This window comes from Sycon ciliatum, chromosome 5, assembly GCF_964019385.1.
Source record: "Sycon ciliatum chromosome 5, ocSycCili1.1, whole genome shotgun sequence".
Classification (NCBI taxonomy): Eukaryota; Metazoa; Porifera; class Calcarea; order Leucosolenida; family Sycettidae; genus Sycon; species Sycon ciliatum.
In genome coordinates, this window is record NC_088647.1 from 8717901 (window position 1) to 8738475 (window position 20575).

The 20575-nt window shown below is 49.7% G+C and overlaps 1 protein-coding gene and 1 long non-coding RNA gene across 2 annotated transcripts; one reads left to right on the forward strand and one right to left on the reverse strand.

The window, feature by feature from the left end:
• Positions 1-8974: 8974 nt before the first annotated feature.
• On the reverse strand, positions 8975-18570 carry LOC135817451 (uncharacterized). Its single transcript, XM_065330642.1, has 5 exons — positions 18330-18570; positions 17483-17681; positions 11735-11762; positions 10732-10854; positions 8975-10118 (listed from the first exon to the last, which is right to left on the reverse strand). The coding sequence occupies exons 2-5, from the start codon at positions 17576-17578 to the stop codon at positions 9856-9858; spliced, it is 510 nt and encodes a 169-aa protein (XP_065186714.1). The 5' UTR covers positions 17579-17681; positions 18330-18570; the 3' UTR covers positions 8975-9855.
• A 1186-nt stretch (positions 18571-19756) lies between these two features.
• Positions 19757-20575, forward strand: LOC135817452 (uncharacterized). The gene is made up of 2 exons (XR_010553548.1): positions 19757-20074; positions 20275-20575. It is a non-coding gene; the product is annotated as an uncharacterized LOC135817452 (long non-coding RNA).

Genomic DNA, 20575 nt, shown 5'->3' on the forward strand with positions numbered 1-20575 from the left:
CTGTTGGTTATCGCACTGCACGGACCATGTTATTAAAATGTAACTTACGGTACAGTCAAACCTCTTAGGACGAACATCAAGGGACCGATAGTATTTTGTTTGCAATAACGGGAGTTCTTCTTATCCATATTTTATACCCAGAGAATACGCAGTGATTTATCCAATAGAGTTATGAATGCTTGTTCTTCTAAACCGAAAGTTTGTCTTATCAGTGTTCTTCCTAACGAGGTTCCACTGAGTGCGTTCGATTATGCATGCGAATCGATTCACGAATCGATTCATGAATCGATTCGCGCTATTCACATCACCCCATGTGAATCGAGTGAATGGATTCCGAATCGATTCCAGGGCTCATGACATGAAAATCGAACGACTTGAATGCACTTGAATCGATTCACGAATCGATTCAAGTGTGTAATCGAACGCAGCCACTGAGTGCGTTCGAGCACGCGAATCGATTCGCGAATCGATTCATGAATCGATTCGCGCTATTCACATCACCCCATATGAATAGAGTGAGTCCGAATCGATTCTAGGGCTCATGACATGAAAATCGAACGACTTGAATGCATGCGAATGGATTCATGAATCGATTCAAGTGTGTAATCGAACGCACTCACTATAGCGCTTCGACACACGAGCAATGTTTACTTGGACGAAGGGACTTTCCCTCGCTCAAGAACCATGAAAACGCGAAGCGTGGCAAAAAGGCCCTGCGAGCCCTAGGCCCTGTGCTGCTAGCCTAGCGGAGTAGCGCCTGGAGTAAAAAAAAGTAAAGTTTGCACGTCCGCGTTACCACCGGCTATAGAAACACAACCAGCTTAGGAAGTTTCGCATGTGCCAGGCCACCACCATGCCTGTGATACCAGGGTGGCAGATGCAGCGCCTAACGGCGAGGGTGAGGTGGTAGACGTCTACGTCTCACAACCAATGCCCGACAAGGGGTCTAACCTCGTTAGCTGCATCCATGTTACCCTCACTCCGAGTAGTAGACCTACCCAGCGCCTGGAGTACAGTCGCGAAACTTCCGAAAGTCGGCTCATCTGCCTCTCTTGTAACGGCAAGAGACTGAAAAGTGGCCGCAAAACGCTACGAAACTTTCGGTGAAGTGGCTGTGCGAAATGAAATTTATTAATTATTAATGAAAAAAAACCAATAAACTTTCGCTAAGTAACACAGTTTTGGTGTGTTATCTTGTACTTCCGAAGGCAAAGAAATTCGTTAGCAATACTGAGTTCGTTGTGCTGTAGCTTGCTTGCACGACAGCTGCCGTGTGCACCTTTATTCAGCATCATCGTCTTTGTGAGAAGACTGCGTGGCTACAACGAGCGCGTGGGGATGGCTGCAGCATTCACCATTATTCGCGTTTCCAGAACCCCCAAGGTAGAAAGTGAAGACTTCAGTTCAGGTTGGCGGCGATGGCTTCGAAGTTTGGTTTGCGGGTCACATCCAGGAGAAGTGCGACTGACGACTGCAGCAAGGATGATCAACAGGAGCTGCAAGTATATTTCTATGTGAATGCCGAGCTGGAGGCTGTGGAGATTAGTCATGGCGGCGTGACGGAGTATATGCGCTCGAGGCTGGGCGCTGAGATAACGCAGGGAGCAATCACCTGGTTGGGTGTGTACGCCACTCCGCTCAACCTGACAGGACGGCTCTTGCCAATGGTATATCACGCCCTTGTAGTATTCACAACGGGTGATGAGTACTGGTGGTCGGTGGAGAAGCACACGCATGGCATAGTGTTGCAGCGGAGCAAGTCACAAGCTTACCTTCTGGGACACGTGGGTGGAAAAGCGCGTACAAGCGACGGCAAAAGCGCAGATATGATGAAGCAGGATCATGCTTACCCTGGTTGTACGATAGGCCGGGTTGCACAATTGCTGGATCTGACGAATGATGTGAAGCGCTATAACCTCTTCCAGGAAAACTGCAAGCACTTTGCTAAAACCTTCTTCGACAAGATGGCTCTCTCCGAAACCTGGTAGACTCTGTACTCCTGTTGCCCAGCCCCAAAGAACATCCTCCCCTTGCCCTATCCGATGCCCACCATGGCCACTGTAGAATAATTCACACCTGCGCTATACGAAAACGGCTATATCAACTGGTCATTCATTAATTGCTCTATCAGTTCATCATGCTTATTGGGACAGACAGTTTCTGTCATTCAACTGTCAAACACTGGTAGAAGTGTGGTGCGTGTGTGCGTATGGGTGTGGGTGCGTGCGTGTGTGTGTGTGTGTGTGTGTAGGGATGTTTCGCCTGGGGACTGCGCTCCAATCGAGCTAGCTGGCACGGTCATCGAGTGTGTTTCGGAGTTCCGGTATCTTGGATCTCTCATTCATCGCGGTGGCCGGTCGACACAGGACATCACTGCTCGGATTGCGCATGCCTCTCGTGCTTGTGGTGCCTTGCAAGGAACCATCTTCACCAATTCTAACCTTGATTTGCATATCGAGAGGTGTGTGTTTAGTGCATGTGTGCTGTCGCTCCTCCTCTATGGGTCAGAGTGTTGGACACCATTGCAACACGATCTCCAACGTTTTCAGTCTTTCTTATGCAGTGCATCCGTTCCATCTTGGGTGTGTCCCGCAGAGATTGCTGGAATAATCACACGACCAAAGCCCAACTGTTGGAGATGTGGGGTGACACTGATACCATCTGCGTGAAGGTCGCACAGCGTGGCCTAGAGTGGCTGGGCCATGTTGCCCGGATGGACAGTAGCCGGATGCCGAGACAGATCCTGTTTGGCTCACTTCCCACACGCCGCCCAACACATGGCCCTCGCAAGCGCTGGAAGGATTGCGTTGTCTCCGAGCTAAGAGTTCGTGGCCTCGCCAAGGAATGGTACCCTATCGCCTGTGAGTCCCGCGTTGACTGGCGGACTATGTACGCCGAGCCAGTGGAGAATATGCCTCAGCCTGACCCAGTGGTATGCTGGTATGTGCGGATTGCAATCGGTCATTCTCGCGCCCTGGAGATCGTGCTCGCCACAAATGTGTGGTTGAGCGGGCAAAGCCGATTGCTGAGCAGCGAGGGGCTTGCCACTGTGGAGATTGTGGGCGTTGGTTTCGAAGCAAGGGTGGTCTAGCTGTTCACCGCTGTTCCGCACCTCAGCCTCAGCCTCCCGAGCCCCGGCAAGTCTATGTGCAGGATGCCTGCTGTGCTGCGCACTGTGCTGTGTGTGCCCGCTGCTTTCGGTCTGTGCAAGGCCGCAGTCGTCACCGGTGCTCGAGGACTGGCCCGCGCGCTACTGCCCAGCAGCGTAATTCGTTCAGCCATGTATGCGTGTGTTCTCGCCGGTTCCGTTTGCCCCACCATCTCCAGCGTCATCAGGCTGCGTGCTCCATCTTCCTCTCTGATGCCCCTCCGGGGCCCACGTGACCCCTGTAGCAGTGGCTCTACAGGACAGGACAGGTGTGTGTGTGTGTGTGTGTGTGTGTGTGTGTGTGTGTGTGTGTGTGTGTGCGCGCGGTGGGTCAACCAATATCAGTTGATCCCGTTCAACTCGGTGGTGATAGCAGGATTGACATGGTGGACGGGTTCCGGTACCTTGGCAGCGCGCTCTCTACTGACGGAACGGTGGATGCGGACCTCGCTGCTCGTTTGGCGCAGGCGTCCCGGTTGTTCGACGTGCTCAGGTCTCCGATATTTCAGTGCGTACATCTCTCGGTCCACACCAAGCGACTGGTGTATCGTGCTATCGTCCTTCCTGCTCTTCTCTACGGTGCGGAGACATGGCCCATCAAAGCGGGTCATATTCGCCGACTCAACACCTTTCACCATCAGTGTATTTGCACAATTCTCGGTATCTCTCGTCGTGAGCAATGGGAGGAGAGATTGTCGTCAGCATCGCTGAGTGAGCTGGCAGGAGTGGACGTCGACATGGCCGATGTGATCAGGAAGCACCGCTTGCGGTGGCTTGGTGATGTTGCACGGATGAAGGAGGCCCGGCTGCCCAAGCAGATGCTGTTCGGCGAACTGCCCTGCAGATGCCCGCAACATGGTCCCAAGAAGCGCAGGCGGGATGTTGTGTCCTCGGACTTTGCTGTCATCGGTTTGCCTGAAGCGGACTGGTATGACACAGCGCAGGAGAGATCCACCTGGTTTCAATGTTGTCGACAGAGGGTCGAGAAGGAAGCCCCAGACATCCCGTGCCCCAACTACCGCTGTGACAGAGTGTTCCGTCGTCCTGGTGACCTCAAGCGGCATGCGCCATACTGCAGATTTCGAGTTTAGAGCCTCAGCGTGAGGAATCCATCGCTATCATTGGGACGGCAATGGGCGTTCAAGGTTCAAGGTGTGTGTGTGTGTGTGTGTGTGTGTGTGTGTGTTTGTGTGTGTGTGTGTGTGTGTGTGTGTGTGTGTGTGTCCCATATCGTGCAGTGGTATGTGCAGCGATTTCCAATCGATAGGTTGTGGGTTCGATTCCCAACGAGTATGGTCACACACGTCTTTCTTCTCTTTCTCAGACTCATCCTGACTTTTCTTTCATTCTCCTGGATGGTTACCAACAGCCAGTGCATGCCGGAGTATGTGGTGTGATGTGTGTGCGGGAAAAAAATGAAAAAGACCAAAAGTAGGGATTCACTGGCCAGAAAAAGCCACTTCATAGCTGTGTGGTGTAGACCAGGCTGAATAGTGGCGGTCAATTCTTCAGCCTTGCAATCTGTTGAATGGTGCAATCCCAGCACAAGCTGCTATGGCTTCTGCTGTAGCATCGCTATCATCGCCTCCGGCGATGGGCGTCCAATGGTCCAATGGTGTGTGTGTGTGTGTGTGTGTGTGTGTGTGTGTGTGTGTGTGTGTGTGTGTGTGCGTGTGTATGTGTGTGTATGTGGATGTGTGTGTGTGCTCATGTGAGTGAGTGTGCATCATAAAGTCATAGCGCCCACTGTTATTACCGTACAGAGATGATAGGAAACTGTAGCAGCATGCGAAATGTAAGTGTTGCTCCACCCAGTATATTGTAGTAATCGACGGCACTTGAAGTAAATACAAGGTGAAATTTCGATCCCAGCAGTTAAATCTGGGCAAAATTGAAGTCAGACTCGAAACACTTGAAAACAGTATAATTTATTTTGAAATTTTTTGGCCACACAATAATGTACTCTGTCAAGAGTACAATGTACATCCATGTAACTCCTGCTGTGATCCTGGTCAGTTGTGGTGATGAAATCTTGGTGCTGAGTCTGTGCATGTACATATACATGGAATGTAGCCCCTCGTATTCCAATCTACAGTGTATCACTTTCTTATTGTTGACACAGCTACATTTGTATACATTCTCATACATGTACCTAGGTATGACTCATTGTCCCAATCTCAGGTTTGCAAAGATTGGCAGGTATGTAGTCGTGTAGCATGGCTGGCTATAAAAACCCTGCAATCGCCACGCAAAGTGTGGTCATTGGCTACCCCAGCCATGTATTGCTTGGAACGAAACTTAAAAAAAACTAAAAACTAAACTACCATGATTATTGCTAAATATTAAATGGTGGATAGCACAATAATACCATGTGTGTGTTCCGGTACTGGCGGTAGTTGCTTCGAACGGCTAGCGGCTCAGTTGATCGACGCAGTCTAGTCTGTGACCAGGGTGACAGGCGCAGGCCCTGGCCTATGCCATGGTCAGTCATGACAACAAGACAACCTAATGCAACCACCACACATGATCATGATGATTACGTCGTTGCATTGCATTTTTTAGCAAGGCCTGAGTCAATGGCATGGCAATGAAGATTTCGTGCACATGTCACGAAACAACTACATTAATTTTTTCTCTGTTCAAAACTTCTTGCGTTTACGATTCAGTGCAACTAATGTTACTTACATGATCGACTGTACTTGCTCGCTCGTTACCAGCAAAACGAGCCTGATGAACACCGGGCGGGGAGGAGTAGGTACATCGCGGCGGGCCAGAGGCCCTCGAGGCTCGCGACTGCCTTCGCGGTTCCTCCAATCCAGTGCACAACGACGCGAGCGGGAAAAATGACGGATCGGAAGCGCTGGCGCTTCGGTTTGGCGTTGAAGATCTGCGTCTCAGTGGTGGCCATACCGGCTCTACTGGCTTTGATCGGCCTGGCTGCCGAGGCGGCCATCTACAAGCCAGGCCGTCGGCCGGGATATCACCTGCTGCACTTCGCTCTGGCCGGCTGGATCGCTGCGCCTCTCATTCTGGTGCGCTGGTGCTGGCCGTGGCCAAAGCACAGGGGGAAACTGGATCTGCTCGTGTACGTCCTGCAGACGGTGGGCTTCGTCTTGGCTCTCAAGGCAACCATTATAACCGGTAACGATATCTACCAGTCGAACGCATTCCTACGTAAGGACTTCAACAGTGAGCAGTTCACTCAAATCTCCAGCGAAGACGATGTGTGGAGCTGGCTGCGCAGTGTCATGAAGTACGTGTACGACCGAGACGTGGACTCCACCACGGTCATATCGAGACGCCTGTCCGGGCGCATGGCCATGGTAACGTCGATACGACTGCGCCAGAACCGGGTCAAGCCGATCAACTGCAGTGCACTGTACACTAGCCTGGCCGTCGCGGGCTCTGGCCAATGCTACCCAAGCTTCAGCATGGATACGGAGGATCGCAGCACGTACGGCGCAAAGGAGGATCTTCAATTCAAGTACTACAAGAACCCAGTGAACAGCACGACCGGCTACGAGATCAGCATGGAAGACTACCAGATAGCCGGCGACTTCGGCGAGTATCCGCTGGCAGGCTTCTGGGTGTGGTTCTCGCCGCCGGTCTACTACAACCGCTCGCTGCATTTACTGCAGCTGATGCGCGATGGGAAATGGATTGACGATCAAACTAGAGCGATTGGTCTGGACGTGGGAATAGCGTTGCTGGATTTCGTTGACAATCCCATCTGGACTAACCTGGATTTCCTGATTGAAAAGAACCGTGCAGGGAGATATGTGGCTATGCAGCCGAGAGTTGATATCAACTACTACTTCCAGGAGGACGATCTTGACACGCGCAGTCCCGAAAACGAATACGATGAGTACATTTCCAGGCTGGTGAATGAGGCCAACTTGAATACGCTGGACAACTGCACAATCGTTAAATTTAAGTCTGCCCTGCAGCCCCTCTACCTGGGGACACTGCCCTTTGTAACGTATACGGTGGTCGCTCTCGTCTTTGATGTCATACAGAACTACCGTCGACTGATCAACAAGCCGTTCATCGTCCCCGAGATTGCCTGGGCTGTGTTCATGGCAGTTGCCATTGGCCTGAAGATGAAGTCCATCCGATACGCCGACTGCGGCAATAGTGTGTTTGATCAAACACTGTTCACGGCCGCCGTGCCGCTGGGAACGTGGGAGAGCGCTACTGTGAGGTATGCAGTGCGCTTTGAGGTTCTACAGCTCGCTGCGGCCTGGACCCGTGTCAGGCTGCTGCTGGGCATTGCCATTCTAATACACACGTTCAACTTCTTGAAGTTCCTTCTCCACCTGAAGGCGCTGGGCGTTCTGGTGCGCACACTCCGCTTCGCCGTTGTCGAGCTGCTCTCGTTCTCTTTCTCCTTCTTAATCCTCTTTGCCGGCTTTGTGGCCATGTTCTTCTGCATATACAGCATCGAGGCGAGCGATGTCCGCACTATTGTACGCAGCGTGACTACTCTCTGGCTGGGCATGATCGGAGAGCTGAACATCACACCTGAACTTTGGCGCAGCGGCATAGTCACCGTAGCCATCTTCTTGGTCTTCACCTTTCTGTCATCGTTCGTTCTCCTCACACTGATCGTGTCCATTATCAGCAAGGCACACGAAGAAGCGCGGGACACCAAGGCTGCCATGCTAGAGCCCCTTACTGAGCCGGCCTCCGGCGATAACCAAGAGGACGATGTTCAGAACGCCAAGCTTGTCGGTGAAGTGGATGTTATGCTGGACACTCTGAACACGTGGAAAGCCTACATGGAGAAGCAGCAACGTCGGAGAAAAATCGGGCCAATCAACGATAGCGAGAGCTGTGCATCGTCCGTGAAAGAGCGACGGCCCCGTGCGAAAGGCATTGGTGTGGGCCCTAGGTCGCCTATCATGAACGAGCAAGCACCAACACAGCCTTATGAAACACACGTGGTAGAAGATACCCAATCAAGTTCTTCTACCGTGCATGATTCCTGCCCTGCTGTCAATGGAGACTAAAGTAATCATCCTTGACGACCAGAATCTAGAGACCTCTTTGATAATTAAAATTTTAACCACACTGAGTGCACACACTGTTCTAAACAGGATGCAATGGAACGGAATACTACTTCAGTACTCAGCTGCTATTATTGGGATTGATACACAAGTCAAACTTGGCTTACTCTTCTGAACAAACGTTATCATCATCGTGGCAAACCACAGGCTTAGTATCAGTATTCAATTGATTTGCTGCATGACAAGAATTGAACAGATCTGCTCTCTATTTATTCTTCAATTTTATACTGGCTATTTCTTCTAACCAGGCAATTCATATTGCAAGCCCAGTGTTGACACGTGTCATGGCGATACTCGTACGTGGCGGCACATGGCAGTCGCCTTCACAAATTTAATATCAATCAGGGGGAACATACACCCACGCATGCACCCACATGCGCGCGCACAGTTTTACGGGAACAGAGTGCTAGCCACTTTTGGTATAACAAAGTCAAGCAGCTTGTACTTGCCGTATGTCAGCGCCTTTAAAGCCATGGCCTTATATTCGAAACACCGCTGCTTTCCTAGATATTTTAGATGCAAACTGACTCACCCATTACGCCACGCCATGAAAGTCAATGTCCACACAGAAATTTCAATCTAAATCCACTTGTTCACCCTTAAGGCCTTCCTGCTGGCCTGTAAGTTAGTTAGCATAGTACTTACTCCTTCATTTTTACAAAACATACTTCAAATGTCATTTCGTTTTTAAGCCCATGGCTTTATATTATAACTGAGACTGGCTTTATAATCGAATATACCGCCATGGCTTTAAAGGTGCGGACATACGGTAATTAAATTAACTGATTCATCAATGCTCCCAAATGAGAGGTAGAAGGATATTGAAGGCTTTTGAAGCTGTAACAAAATAAGCTTGCGCCGTGCGTCAGAAGCACAAACAGCCAGCGAAGGCCCTGGCGATGGAGCAGGAGCAGCCCGCTTAGCCAGAGCGGGACAACGCGAATAAAATCAAAGTCCAGAGAAAAACTGGCCAGAAACTGAGGTAGAACTTCATGATAAAAACCATGCTGAAGCATGATGAAACTGAGCAATAGAATAAACCAGGCACATTGAGTGCCTGTGTCTGTGTCAGGGTAATACAAGCCAGTGTTGCTAAATTACAACTTAGCTGCAGCACGGCAATCTCGGAGCCTAGTATTAGTACGAACTACACTGAAAGGAAATCGGTCTTGCCCATGCAGAGCTGAGCGGACGGCATGGATAAGCCCACCCCGGCAGCTGGGGGGCAGAGCATGTGGCTGCGCTTACAGGCAGGGGCCAGGCAGTCACCTCGCGATCAAGACAGGGACCCGTGTACATCTCACAGGGTTTCAGACAGGCCTGTGCTGCTGCTGGTGCTGCGTCCATGCTTACTGGCGTACCTCAGTTCAGAGGCCAGGGCCAACACGGGGCTGGGCTCACTCTGATGCGGCGCGGCACGGCAGTTGACTTTGGCCCAGCTCCTGAACCCATCAATGACTGGCGCGTTGCAAAGGATGGAATGTGAAGCTGATTGGTTAAACAGACAGTAGATTGATGTCCCGAACAGCGGACTACTGGAGTAGAAAGAAGGAGTATTGCCCTGAGATCATTCCAGCACGGACGAAATCATAGAACTCAACAAAAATCAAGTGGAGCCACGTTGGCTCACCACACTCAAAATCAACTGCTGCCGCCTTCCTGCTTAGCTGGGGCCTGGTTTTGCGTGGGCGCAGTGAGGCCGGGGAGAGTGATACGGAGATCTCGCTTGAGCAAGCACGCGACCGTTGTGCCCCACACGGCCACGGTAGCACTGGTGTAACTGGCGACGCGCAGCAGCTTCAGCTTGCCCATCTGCTGAGCGTAGGCACGGTGCAAGCGCAATGCCACTGCAACGTGCTGCGCTGAGCCAAACGTCAAGCAGCCAGCTGCCAGGGACAGGAAACCTATAGCAGACCGGACAATTTCAAAAGTGTACACACACACACAAATTGAAGAGAAAAAAACACACATAATTATATGAGCCTAGGAACACAATGAGACAAATGTGGGTTTGAATGGCTCATCCCCCTTCATAGGTATGTCCAGGCTCTCATGAAGTCAGCATAGCCTAGTCCAGGCTGCCATAAAGAACAGGTGTGCAATGCTCGCCCACCCAGTCCACACAAGAGTGCCATACCGGGCATGTATGCCAGAAGTGCTTCACTTCTGGGTATAACGTTACGTACAGTATTTTCCGGAGTATCAGCCGCACCCCATGTTTTCGTCCCGAAATACTAGTATAGGCATCTACCCTGTATTCGGTGTGTAAGCTGCATCTGTAATTTGAATCAATTGCCTACTTCCTCGGCAGGTACAATGACACTCAGCTTGAAGCAAGTGTCATAGCTGCTACGTTTCGACACACACACATACACACACACACACACACACACACACACTCACACACGTGCACATGCATGCACGTACACACAAACACGCACGCACGCACGCACGCACACACACACACACACACACACACACACACACACACAAATAGCAATACAGTGTACTACTGACCTATGGAGACGGAGTTCTCTTCCATGCGCACGGCTAGGCTAGCATCTCCATCAGCGGCTGGGCTACGTGTGCTGACACCCAACACTGTCATTAGTAAGCCATTCCGTACCCATGACAAGTACACTGCAGACAGGAGGAAGAGAAGGACATCAGTAAACCTCACTTATACTCTCACATCCACCCACCCAATAAGCCCATTGCACATTGCCAAATATGGAAGATATGAGTAATGCATGTGAGTACAATGGGATCAGGAATGCACTGTTCAACACCCTAGACGACCATACCCAGGTGGCTGTGTGGGGTGTTTACGGTACAAATTACGTCATTGTGCAAGGGCTTATGGTCTCTTAGCCATGATCCCAGGACTATCACTACATGTACTATAACCAGAATTACCAGAGTATAAGATCTGTTCTGTACGGCAGTACACTACGGGATTGTTGAACCCAAACCAGACGAACTGACTAACTTTCCCCAAGCTAGGACCAAAGTTTGGAGGACAAAGTTTACAAACTCCCACGCCGGGTGCACACATGTGTGCGCACCCACCTACACACCTGACCCACATGCCCGCCCCCCCCCCCCCCCCCCCCACACACACACATGCGCACAAACGCGCACGCGCAACCATGCACTCACACCCACACATTCACACACCCACACACACACCCACACTTGTACTTGTTCACTGCCATAACTGGTCACGTGAGTCTTCCCTTGGGAAAGGGGAGAGCTACTCAAAAAGGAATCTTGGAAAGATGACTCAATAGGCAATTGAACTGCCCAACGGCCGATACCCCCTGAAATCCCCAAACTCTGGGTGGACTTGGAAATGATCCCACTTATGGGCTCACCACACATCAGTAAGTGGGTGAGGGCAAGATACAGAAAAAAGACAGACACACACACACACACACACACACACACACACACACACACACACACACACACACACACACACACACACACACACACACACACATGCATTTCCAGCACTCACGATGCGAACTGTCCGAGAAGACTTTATTCTGATAGAAACAACAACAAAAAACAGGGAAACATCCACAACCCAATATCTGAAAAATGTCCTGGATTAAACCTACTGCTACAAACAAATATTAGATAAACACTGTCAAATCTATCCCAAGCAACGGTGCATTTTTAACACCTTGCCACACAGCTTGCATGCAAGCTCACATGGTTTGCGCCTAACCGAAGCTACGTCGCGGTCGCCTACAGGCTAGGTAACAGCACATTGATACCGTATTATCTATAAGCACAGTCTCCAATAATAGCACGTCTCCAATAATAGAACACCTTGGGGCAGCATTCAAAAAATAGAGTGCACAGTCTCCATTATAAGCACACTGTGAAGTGCCCTGAAAACCACCTGGGTCTCCAATAAAGGACACGGTACGGTATTATATGCACACACATTGCATGTACATGTTACCATGGTCAGTCGCGTGCACCAAAAACAACTTACCGTACCGTAGGCGTAGAAAGGTACACGTGCTGTGCACTGTAAGCACGTGGCGCATGGCATGGTTTTTCCTTTCACCCACGCGGTAAGATCGTTCTTTCCTGTAAGCTTGTGTAAAGATGGCAGAGAACTCATCGAAGAAACGGAGAACTCTTTCTCTCTAGCTAAAGTTGGAAGCTGTAGAATATTCTAAGCGTGTAAACAATTCTGCCGCTGCCCAGAAGTTCAAGGTCGGCAGGAACCAGATCGTACTTTGGCGGAAAAATGAAGCGAAAATGAAGGCTGAGTTGTCTGGCGGCAAGAAGAGTTCGAAGAGTCAACGTCTCTCTGGCGGTGGGCGCACGCAGCTAGCCGCTGCGGTGAATGACCGTGTTCGACAATGGGTGCTGAACATGCGAGAACGTCGCAAATGTGTTTCTCACCGTCTTATTCGCTTGGAGGCAATGAAAATAGCTTCCGAGCTTGTTGAAGCTGGCAAACTGGAGGCAAACAAGTTCACAGCGAATTTGGGCTGGCTAGAGAAGTTATTACGTCGCAACAATTTTAGTCTTCGTGCTACAACGACTACGTGTCAAAAGCCACCTGCCGATTACGTTCCAAAAATCATCGACTTTGTGCTGTTCCTGCGAACGCAACGCCAGCAGCACAATTACACAGATGCAAACATCCTCGCTTGCGATGAAACAGCAGTTTGGCTCGATCCCATTGGGAAGAACTGCATCACCACCAAGGGAGCGAAGGATGTTATCGTGCAAACTCTTGGGCACGAGAAGGTGCATGTCACGGTCATGCTGTGTGCAAGAGCGAACGGAACGAAGGTGAAGCCCTATGTTCTCCTACCAAGAAAGCGCCCTGTTCCTGCAATCGTGCAAAAGTTCGGAGGGACGTTGATCCTGAAATTGGCCGGAAAAGTCTGGATGGATAACTCATTAACTGAAGATTTCCTGCGCCGTGCCATCGGGCCACTAGCTTTGCTTTCGGCAAGCGTCTCCTTGTCTGGGATGCGTTCCGGTGCCACCTCAGCAAGAATACCAAGGCAGTGATGTCTGAGCTGAAGCTCCACCAAGCTATTGTACCAGAGGGGTGTACAAAGTACGTCCAGGCACCGGACGTTTCGTGGAAACAGCCGTTCAAAGCCGCGATTCGCAAGTACCACGAAGACTGGATGCTGCATGGTGAGAAGGAGCTGACCCGTGGCGGCAACCCTCACCCACCGCCAATGCACGTCTACCTGCAATGGGTCGTGGATGCCTGGGCCAGCTTGTCCAGTGCCATAATCACGAGCTCCTTCAAGGCGTGCGGCATTACGATTGCTGCCGACGGGTCCGAAGATGACCTGATACATTGCTTCAAATCACACGGTCAAATTCCAGAAGGCCTGCCGCAGCTGAAGGCCAAATCAGCCGAGATTGTTACTCAGCAGCCTGAGGTGATCGAGGAGGAAGACCACGTGGACGACGCTGAAGCTGAGGTGGTGGTGGTGGTTCCAGATGAGGACGAATCGGACGACTCGAGCAGCTCGGAAGAAGACTACCGGTAGTGTGTTTGCGTGTCGACGGTGTCGGACATGTTCGGCTTGCTGTTCTTCCTGTCGTTGGGTTTCTTTTTACTTACCGGTACTGGTTACGGTATACATGCGGTTGTGTGATTGCGATTGTTGTGTGTTGCGTGATCACCAACCTGTCACTGTAGGTGTATTACCGGTATGTTTCCCACTGTACAGTATGGAGATTGATACGGTATCTCTACTTTCCTAAATCGCTGTATTGCTTGCTCTAATTGCTTCCATGTCTGGCTTGTGTAAATTCACTATCTGTACCTGGCAAAATGCAGTACCGCAATTTAAAAAAAATTGAAATGTGTGCATTTCTATCGGTACCTGGTAAAATGCAGTACGAAAACCCCTGAAATGTGTGTCTGACATGATCTTGGCATGGCAACATGCCTCTGAAATGAGGTTGAAATAATAATGGAACAGTCTCCATTACCGTAAAGTATCGCCAGAGCGCCCCGTCTCGCGAGAGCGCCCCACCTTGATTTTACAGCCAAGGGAAGAAAATCGTATGGCCGAATGCTACTAAGTTTGTACTGTGTGAAAACCTTTTTGTACTAAGGTCACACTGGGCATGTTTTTATGTGGAGCTCGCATCCGCTCAAAGATAAACTGGGTATGGATTGACTGCATAACGTGCAATGTGTGTACAAGGTCCGTGTCGTATGACCTACAGACAGGAAACCACCTCCACAAGACGACCACGAAAGGACGAGATGGTGGGGCGCTCTGGCGGTACTTTACGGTAATAGCACGGGGCAGAGGTACATTGACAAAATAAAGGATCGTGCTTATATTAGAGATAATACGGTATGCAGGCTCTCTGCAAGAAAATGCGATCATTGGTCGCACAAGGCAGAGGTCACTAATGGTAGATTAGAATGGGTGCAACTACCCGTATTTCCCCGATTATAAGTCGCACCCTCGTTTTCAGCTGTGAGCCACACTGGTTCAATACATTCACATCAACTGATCAAGTAGGAAATCACACTTGATTGTCAGTCGCACCCTCTTCCTTTTCCTTGACGTTTAGTAGAAAAAGGTGCGACGTACACTAGGGGAAATACTGTACTTGTTCGGACAGATGAGTTTTAGACAACATTCTACATGCAGCTGCCAAACATTACAACCGACCACTCAGGCCGGCTGAGCCAGCATCCAATTGCATCCAATTGACTGCCTATGTAGTGCAAAGTGCAGTGTGCATGTGTGCGCTGGCACTACAGTACATGCAGTAAGTACAGTACATGCAGTAAGTACAGTGCATGCAGTAAGTACAGTACATGCAGTAAGTACAGTGCATGCAGTAAGTACAGTACATGCAGTAAGTACAGTACATGCAGTAAGTACAGTACATGCAGTAAGTACAGTACATGCAGTAAGTACAGTACATGCAGTAAGTACAGTACATGCAGTAAGTACAGTACATGCAGTAAGTACAGTGCATGCAGTAAGTACAGTACATGCAGTAAGTACAGTGCATGCAGTAAGTACAGTACAGGCAGTAAGTACAGTACATGCAGTAAGTACAGTACATGCAGTAGATACTGCGCATGCAGTAAGTACAGTACATGCAGTAGGTACTGCGCATGCAGCATGAGACTCTGAAGTGGCTCACGTGCATGCATGGGTACACAAGCCTACCCTCTACACCACTAGACTCTTGTGGGAAAATTACTGAACGCTTTGGCCCGGCTTATTGATATCTTAGAAGCTAGCAAACACATGGCATCTGTTCACAGCTGGTATTTTCAGCAACCCATCGTCGAAAGATATCGGATCCATCATCAACCATGCCATCGAAGGTTGGCCAAGACAGCGAAGTTCGTCACGGAGAAAGATCCTGCTCGCAACCATATCTGCATGTAGGAGGAGTGGGAAGTTGTTTTGTAAGATCTGCAATTGAGTTGTCGACTCGACTAGGGCGTCAACAATCAATCAGCACTTGAAGTCTTCCCAGTACAAACTGGCTGTGGACGTGGAGGTTGACGGGCCTCTTGCAAACGCCAGAAAGTGCTCCCTTCAACATTGAATGCCACGACCACTGCAGAAAAAGAAGGGCCGAACGTCGTGTCGGATTGAGTAGAAACGCTCGTCACCGCAAATAATCCTTTGTACAAAATGGATCATCCGAAAGTTCGGGAATGCGTGCAAAAGTTCCGAGGGCCCGTAAGTTTCGGGATCCCTCAACTATGGTATATAACATCACCGGAGAGGAGGAGAGAAACGTACGTCCGTCCGCCAGCACCTCCACCACAAGGTATAAAGTGCGTCAGGAACGGTGGAGCTGCTGCCGGAGGTAACAGCTGCAACAACACTATTCGCTGCTCGTTCACGACGCCCAGCGCCAGCAGCTGATGGACTACCCAGTCGGCCAGAACATTGCCGTCAGTTCAGACAAGATGAGTGACGATGCTGGCCATTACGTCCTCAGTATCTTGTTCAGTACCATGGAGAAGGACAGCGATGGCAAGCTGATCATGAAATTCGCCGACCTCGTCTTCTTGGAAAAGACAGACCACTCGACAGTGTCACAGGCACTCGTTCAAACATCAAGTATTAGTTTGAGCAAGTCTTTGCCGTTTGACATGGATAATGCAGCCTACATGAAAAAAGGCGTTCTGGGACGTTTTGGCATCGCTATTTCCGAATGCTGCTCACGTCACCTGCCTTGCACATATTATGAGTTTGGTCGGCGACGTCTTCCGCGCGCCATTCGAGGAAATCAATGAGTTTGTGCGTCGCTTCAACCAGCAGTTCTATTTGGCTGGCAGCCATAAGCAAGCTCAAGTCAACGCTCTTCTTGACGAAGGTAGCACTCGGTCATCCGCTTGAATGGCGATGTAGCAGCGGAGCTAGGGCTTTCAAAGGCAATGTCACGGTTTCTCCCCAAGCGGTGCAGTTCACGAACGGTCAAAGCTGCAGCAAGATCTGTTCAATGTACTGCTGCGTTTCCCCCAGTATCAATTTGCCCTGGCATGCAACATCAGTGAGATCAAAGAGTACACAAATAAGAAGAGTCTGGAGCTCTGCTGGAGTTGGCCCAAGGCGGAATTTCTTGTTGACGTCATTTTTTCTGGAGATCACGAGTCATACTGTACGAGGTATGTACTACGAGTCCGGGTTCGAACTTGGCCAGGTTTCATTAAACTTGCACTACAAGTACGATAAAATGCTACAGCAGCGGGCGAAAAAGATTTCGTCTTGAAAATGGTAAATACATACATAGACTTGCGATGAAGGTCATCCATCACCTAGGGCATGTTTTGCATGACATGTGCCATACATTTAAAAAAAAAAAGGTGACGTCAACAACAACAAATTCCGCCTTGGACCAGACCAGCTGTGTAGCTGCACGCTCTTGTTTGTGCTTTCGGTAATATGCATTCTCATGCAAAGGCAAGGTGATCGGTCATATCACCAATTCTTGTGGTGTACAGAACCCGACCCTACAGTCTGAGATTGTGTGTTCTCACATGTGGTAACCGGCGCTGCTATTCTACAGTGTTCGTACTCAAAGGAGACCAAGATATTTCAAATTTCAAATAACTTCTATGTACAGTAGACCAGGACTTTACGACATTTCATAATGTATACCTCAAATCATTGACTACGGTGAATAGCCTGCGCAGCTTTTAGACTGTAGTTGTGAATGATCAGACTCACACGAAAGTGCCAAACTGTGAAGTGATGCGTTGCTCACTTTCACTTACCCAGCTGGGCGAATGGTCGGATTTGCTCCGCAGAATTTGTCGACACCAGAGCGGAGTTCTCCGAAGTGAAGTGATCCGCCAAGCACACGCCGCCATCGATCCGGAGATAAGACGGACTACGGCACCTTCAAAATTCTATTTCTCCGGCAATCAGTACAAAAATGGGTCCACTGGAGCGCGGAAGGTAACCATAAGTCGCCTATCGAAGAGAGAAAACAGCAAACAATTATTTTTGGATTGATTGGATAATCAATCATGCATGCATGCAGCACAGGTGTGTACTGATTACGTCAGAGGAGCCAGGCGCGTGATCGTAAAAATGACGACTCAACTTTCTCACTCAAGCTCAAATCAAACTCAACCGGTACGCGGTGAGGGGGCGGGGGGTGAATTCCCTCATACACACTCCGGCAAGGAGTGATGCGGCGGCTTTCTTGCAGGTCACGAGTCAAGATTAGTTGCTGAGTGGAAGGTTCGCCGATCATTATGATGGACTTCTCGTGTGCTCTCAGTCTGGATGGCAGTCGTGAGTCAGTCAAGTGAGATTCAGTCGGCAGGAAAAGCGCCAGCTCCCACGTAGGGAGCAGCACATAATTCCTGAACTGAGGCTGAAGTATCGCCGAAGTCGCTACAATTGACCTCTTCTTCTTCCTGCAACATGCAACTATTTTTAACCTCATGGCCTGGATACATAATGTACTCTTGCTACATGAAGCACACCGCTCTACTTACTGCACACAAAAGCTCCACACACCGACTGGGCGATCATCAGGCAGACATCAGACTGTCTGATGATCATGATCGCCCATACAGCGTGTGAAACCAATTTACTTGAAGTTACATGTACCTGAACGAAAGAACAGTTTGCCGTCTCCGAACCAGTATTTGTGTACAACACTCCACTCAGTGACATGTACGTGGTAACCTCGGGCAGACTTGTCCGTAGCAGGGAGTCGTATATACACCTTAGATCATTTTAGGCCCTAAATCGCAGGTGCGCACTATGCTCCGAATATGAAATGCATGTACTTCAATGAAGATTGAAGTGCGCACCCCCAATGAAGATTGGGGGTGCGCGTTATACAAAGGTGCGCACTATACTCCGAAAAATACGGTATTCAAAAAAGGGCTCTATTCGCTCGAGCACAGTATTTCCTTTCCGCCGATCTGTTCTATTTTCTCTTCTCGCTCGCGCCTCTTGATGTTACCCTCAAAAGTACAAAGCACAAATGCTGTGCTTTGTACTTTTGAGGGAACGAATTGATAATAATGAAGAACAAGACCAAGCTCAACTAAACCAATCACCATACTACGCTGTCGTCACTAAGCCAAGCGATACGCGGCAAATGAAAGGTACTGTGGCATCTCCATGGCTAGTTATAATGGTTATCAGCGATTGTATCAACACCTGCCACTGTCCAGTGCTACGAGGGAGGAATAAACACATATTATTAAGAGTAAATAAGCTCCTGGGAGCGCATGTGCTCTTGATAATACATGCAGCAGTTGTTTAATTGGGTGGTTTTCGTTCACAGTAGGTGGCACATCCGCGGGTATAGTGACTGGACTGGGTCCTCCAGGTCATCAACGACCAACTCCTGGTACAGAAATAAACAGATCACACCTGCAATCGACAGGAGGAGCCTACCCACGGCACCAAGTGCTCTACTTCGTCATGGTCACATTACATTATACTTAGATCCAATTTTACCCAGAAATTGTTACTGTTGTGGACTGCTACGTCATCACCCCCCCCCCCCTCTCTCTCTCTCTATCCCTCGCTCGCTCTCTCTCGTTTTGTCATAACGTGTTTCAATTTGATTGAAAGTAAGCGGTGTCTCTGCTGCTGCAATCACTGTCCACGGTCTCTCTCTCTCTCTCTCTCTCTCTCTCTCTCTCTCTCTCTCTCTCTCTCTCTTTCTTTCTCTATCCCTCGCTCGCTCTCTATCGCCGCAGTTTGGAATTCGCTTCAATAGAATTGAGCACCATTGCCCGTGTGGCCTTGCGAAGTAAAATCAAAAATTAAAAATCAACAACAACACTTTCAACCCCTCCCCTTACACTCTACACCGACACAGTTGATATTGCATTCATGAAAGTAAGTTAGTTGTTACTTGTTAGTTGTTGACATATATACAATACGGTCGAGTTGGGAAAATGAATTCTTGAAATTGTTTGGAAAATGATCCAAGTCGATTGGTGCTTCTCCGGCATATTAGCAGCTGTGTTCAACCTCTCTGTTTGTTTGTTTGTTTGTTTTTTGCTGTGCAGAAACCTTCATAGTTCACGAGAACGTTTCGATTGATGTTGAGCGGCTATCGAGCAGAGCGATTCGATGTGAGTTGAGTCATGAAGTCTACTGGCCAGTCACTTGGAAATGGTTCACGAATGGAAGCAGTGCACTTGAAGAACCGGCTAGCGAGCAACCCCTCCTGACCAGCCACGGGTTGTCGTCACTGCTCCAGCTCTCGCACAAACAAGTACACGACCTTCGCGAGGCCCAGGGCAGCGTGCTGTGCCGATCTCAGTGGAGAGACTGGAATGGCAGAATGAGAGACGCTGAGGCCGTGGCTTTTGTACCTTCAGAGGAGGGTGAGTACACCGTTTTACCCTTATCTTCAGGGCCAACAAAGGGGGTGTGACTTACAATCGAGCATGATCACTACTGAAGTGAATGTATCAAAACAATAATGGGGGTGCGACTTACAATCGGGGCAATACAGTAATCCCCTGACGCTCTCTCACAGTAGCTGAGTGACTGTGCCTTGCTGGTGTTACGCACATTCCTGCAGAGCCTTCGTCGGATCCAAACATCACTCTAGGCGTGCGGCTGAACCACACTGACGATGGTCTCGTCATGCAGTGCTACTTGGATGCACGACTACCCGCAGCAGACAGCGGTGACGTGCAGTGGCGCTGGAGGAGCACGGCCAGTGAGGTGGTGAGTGCAGGCCTGCGCTGGTCCAGCACGCTGTTCATGTCCACCACACAGCTCAACGTGCTCCTGGCGCTCTCGCGTAACGTCACCTGCTCGGTGTCCTGGTTGGACACTGATGGATTCCGACACTGGCGAACAAAGATTGCCTATCACCC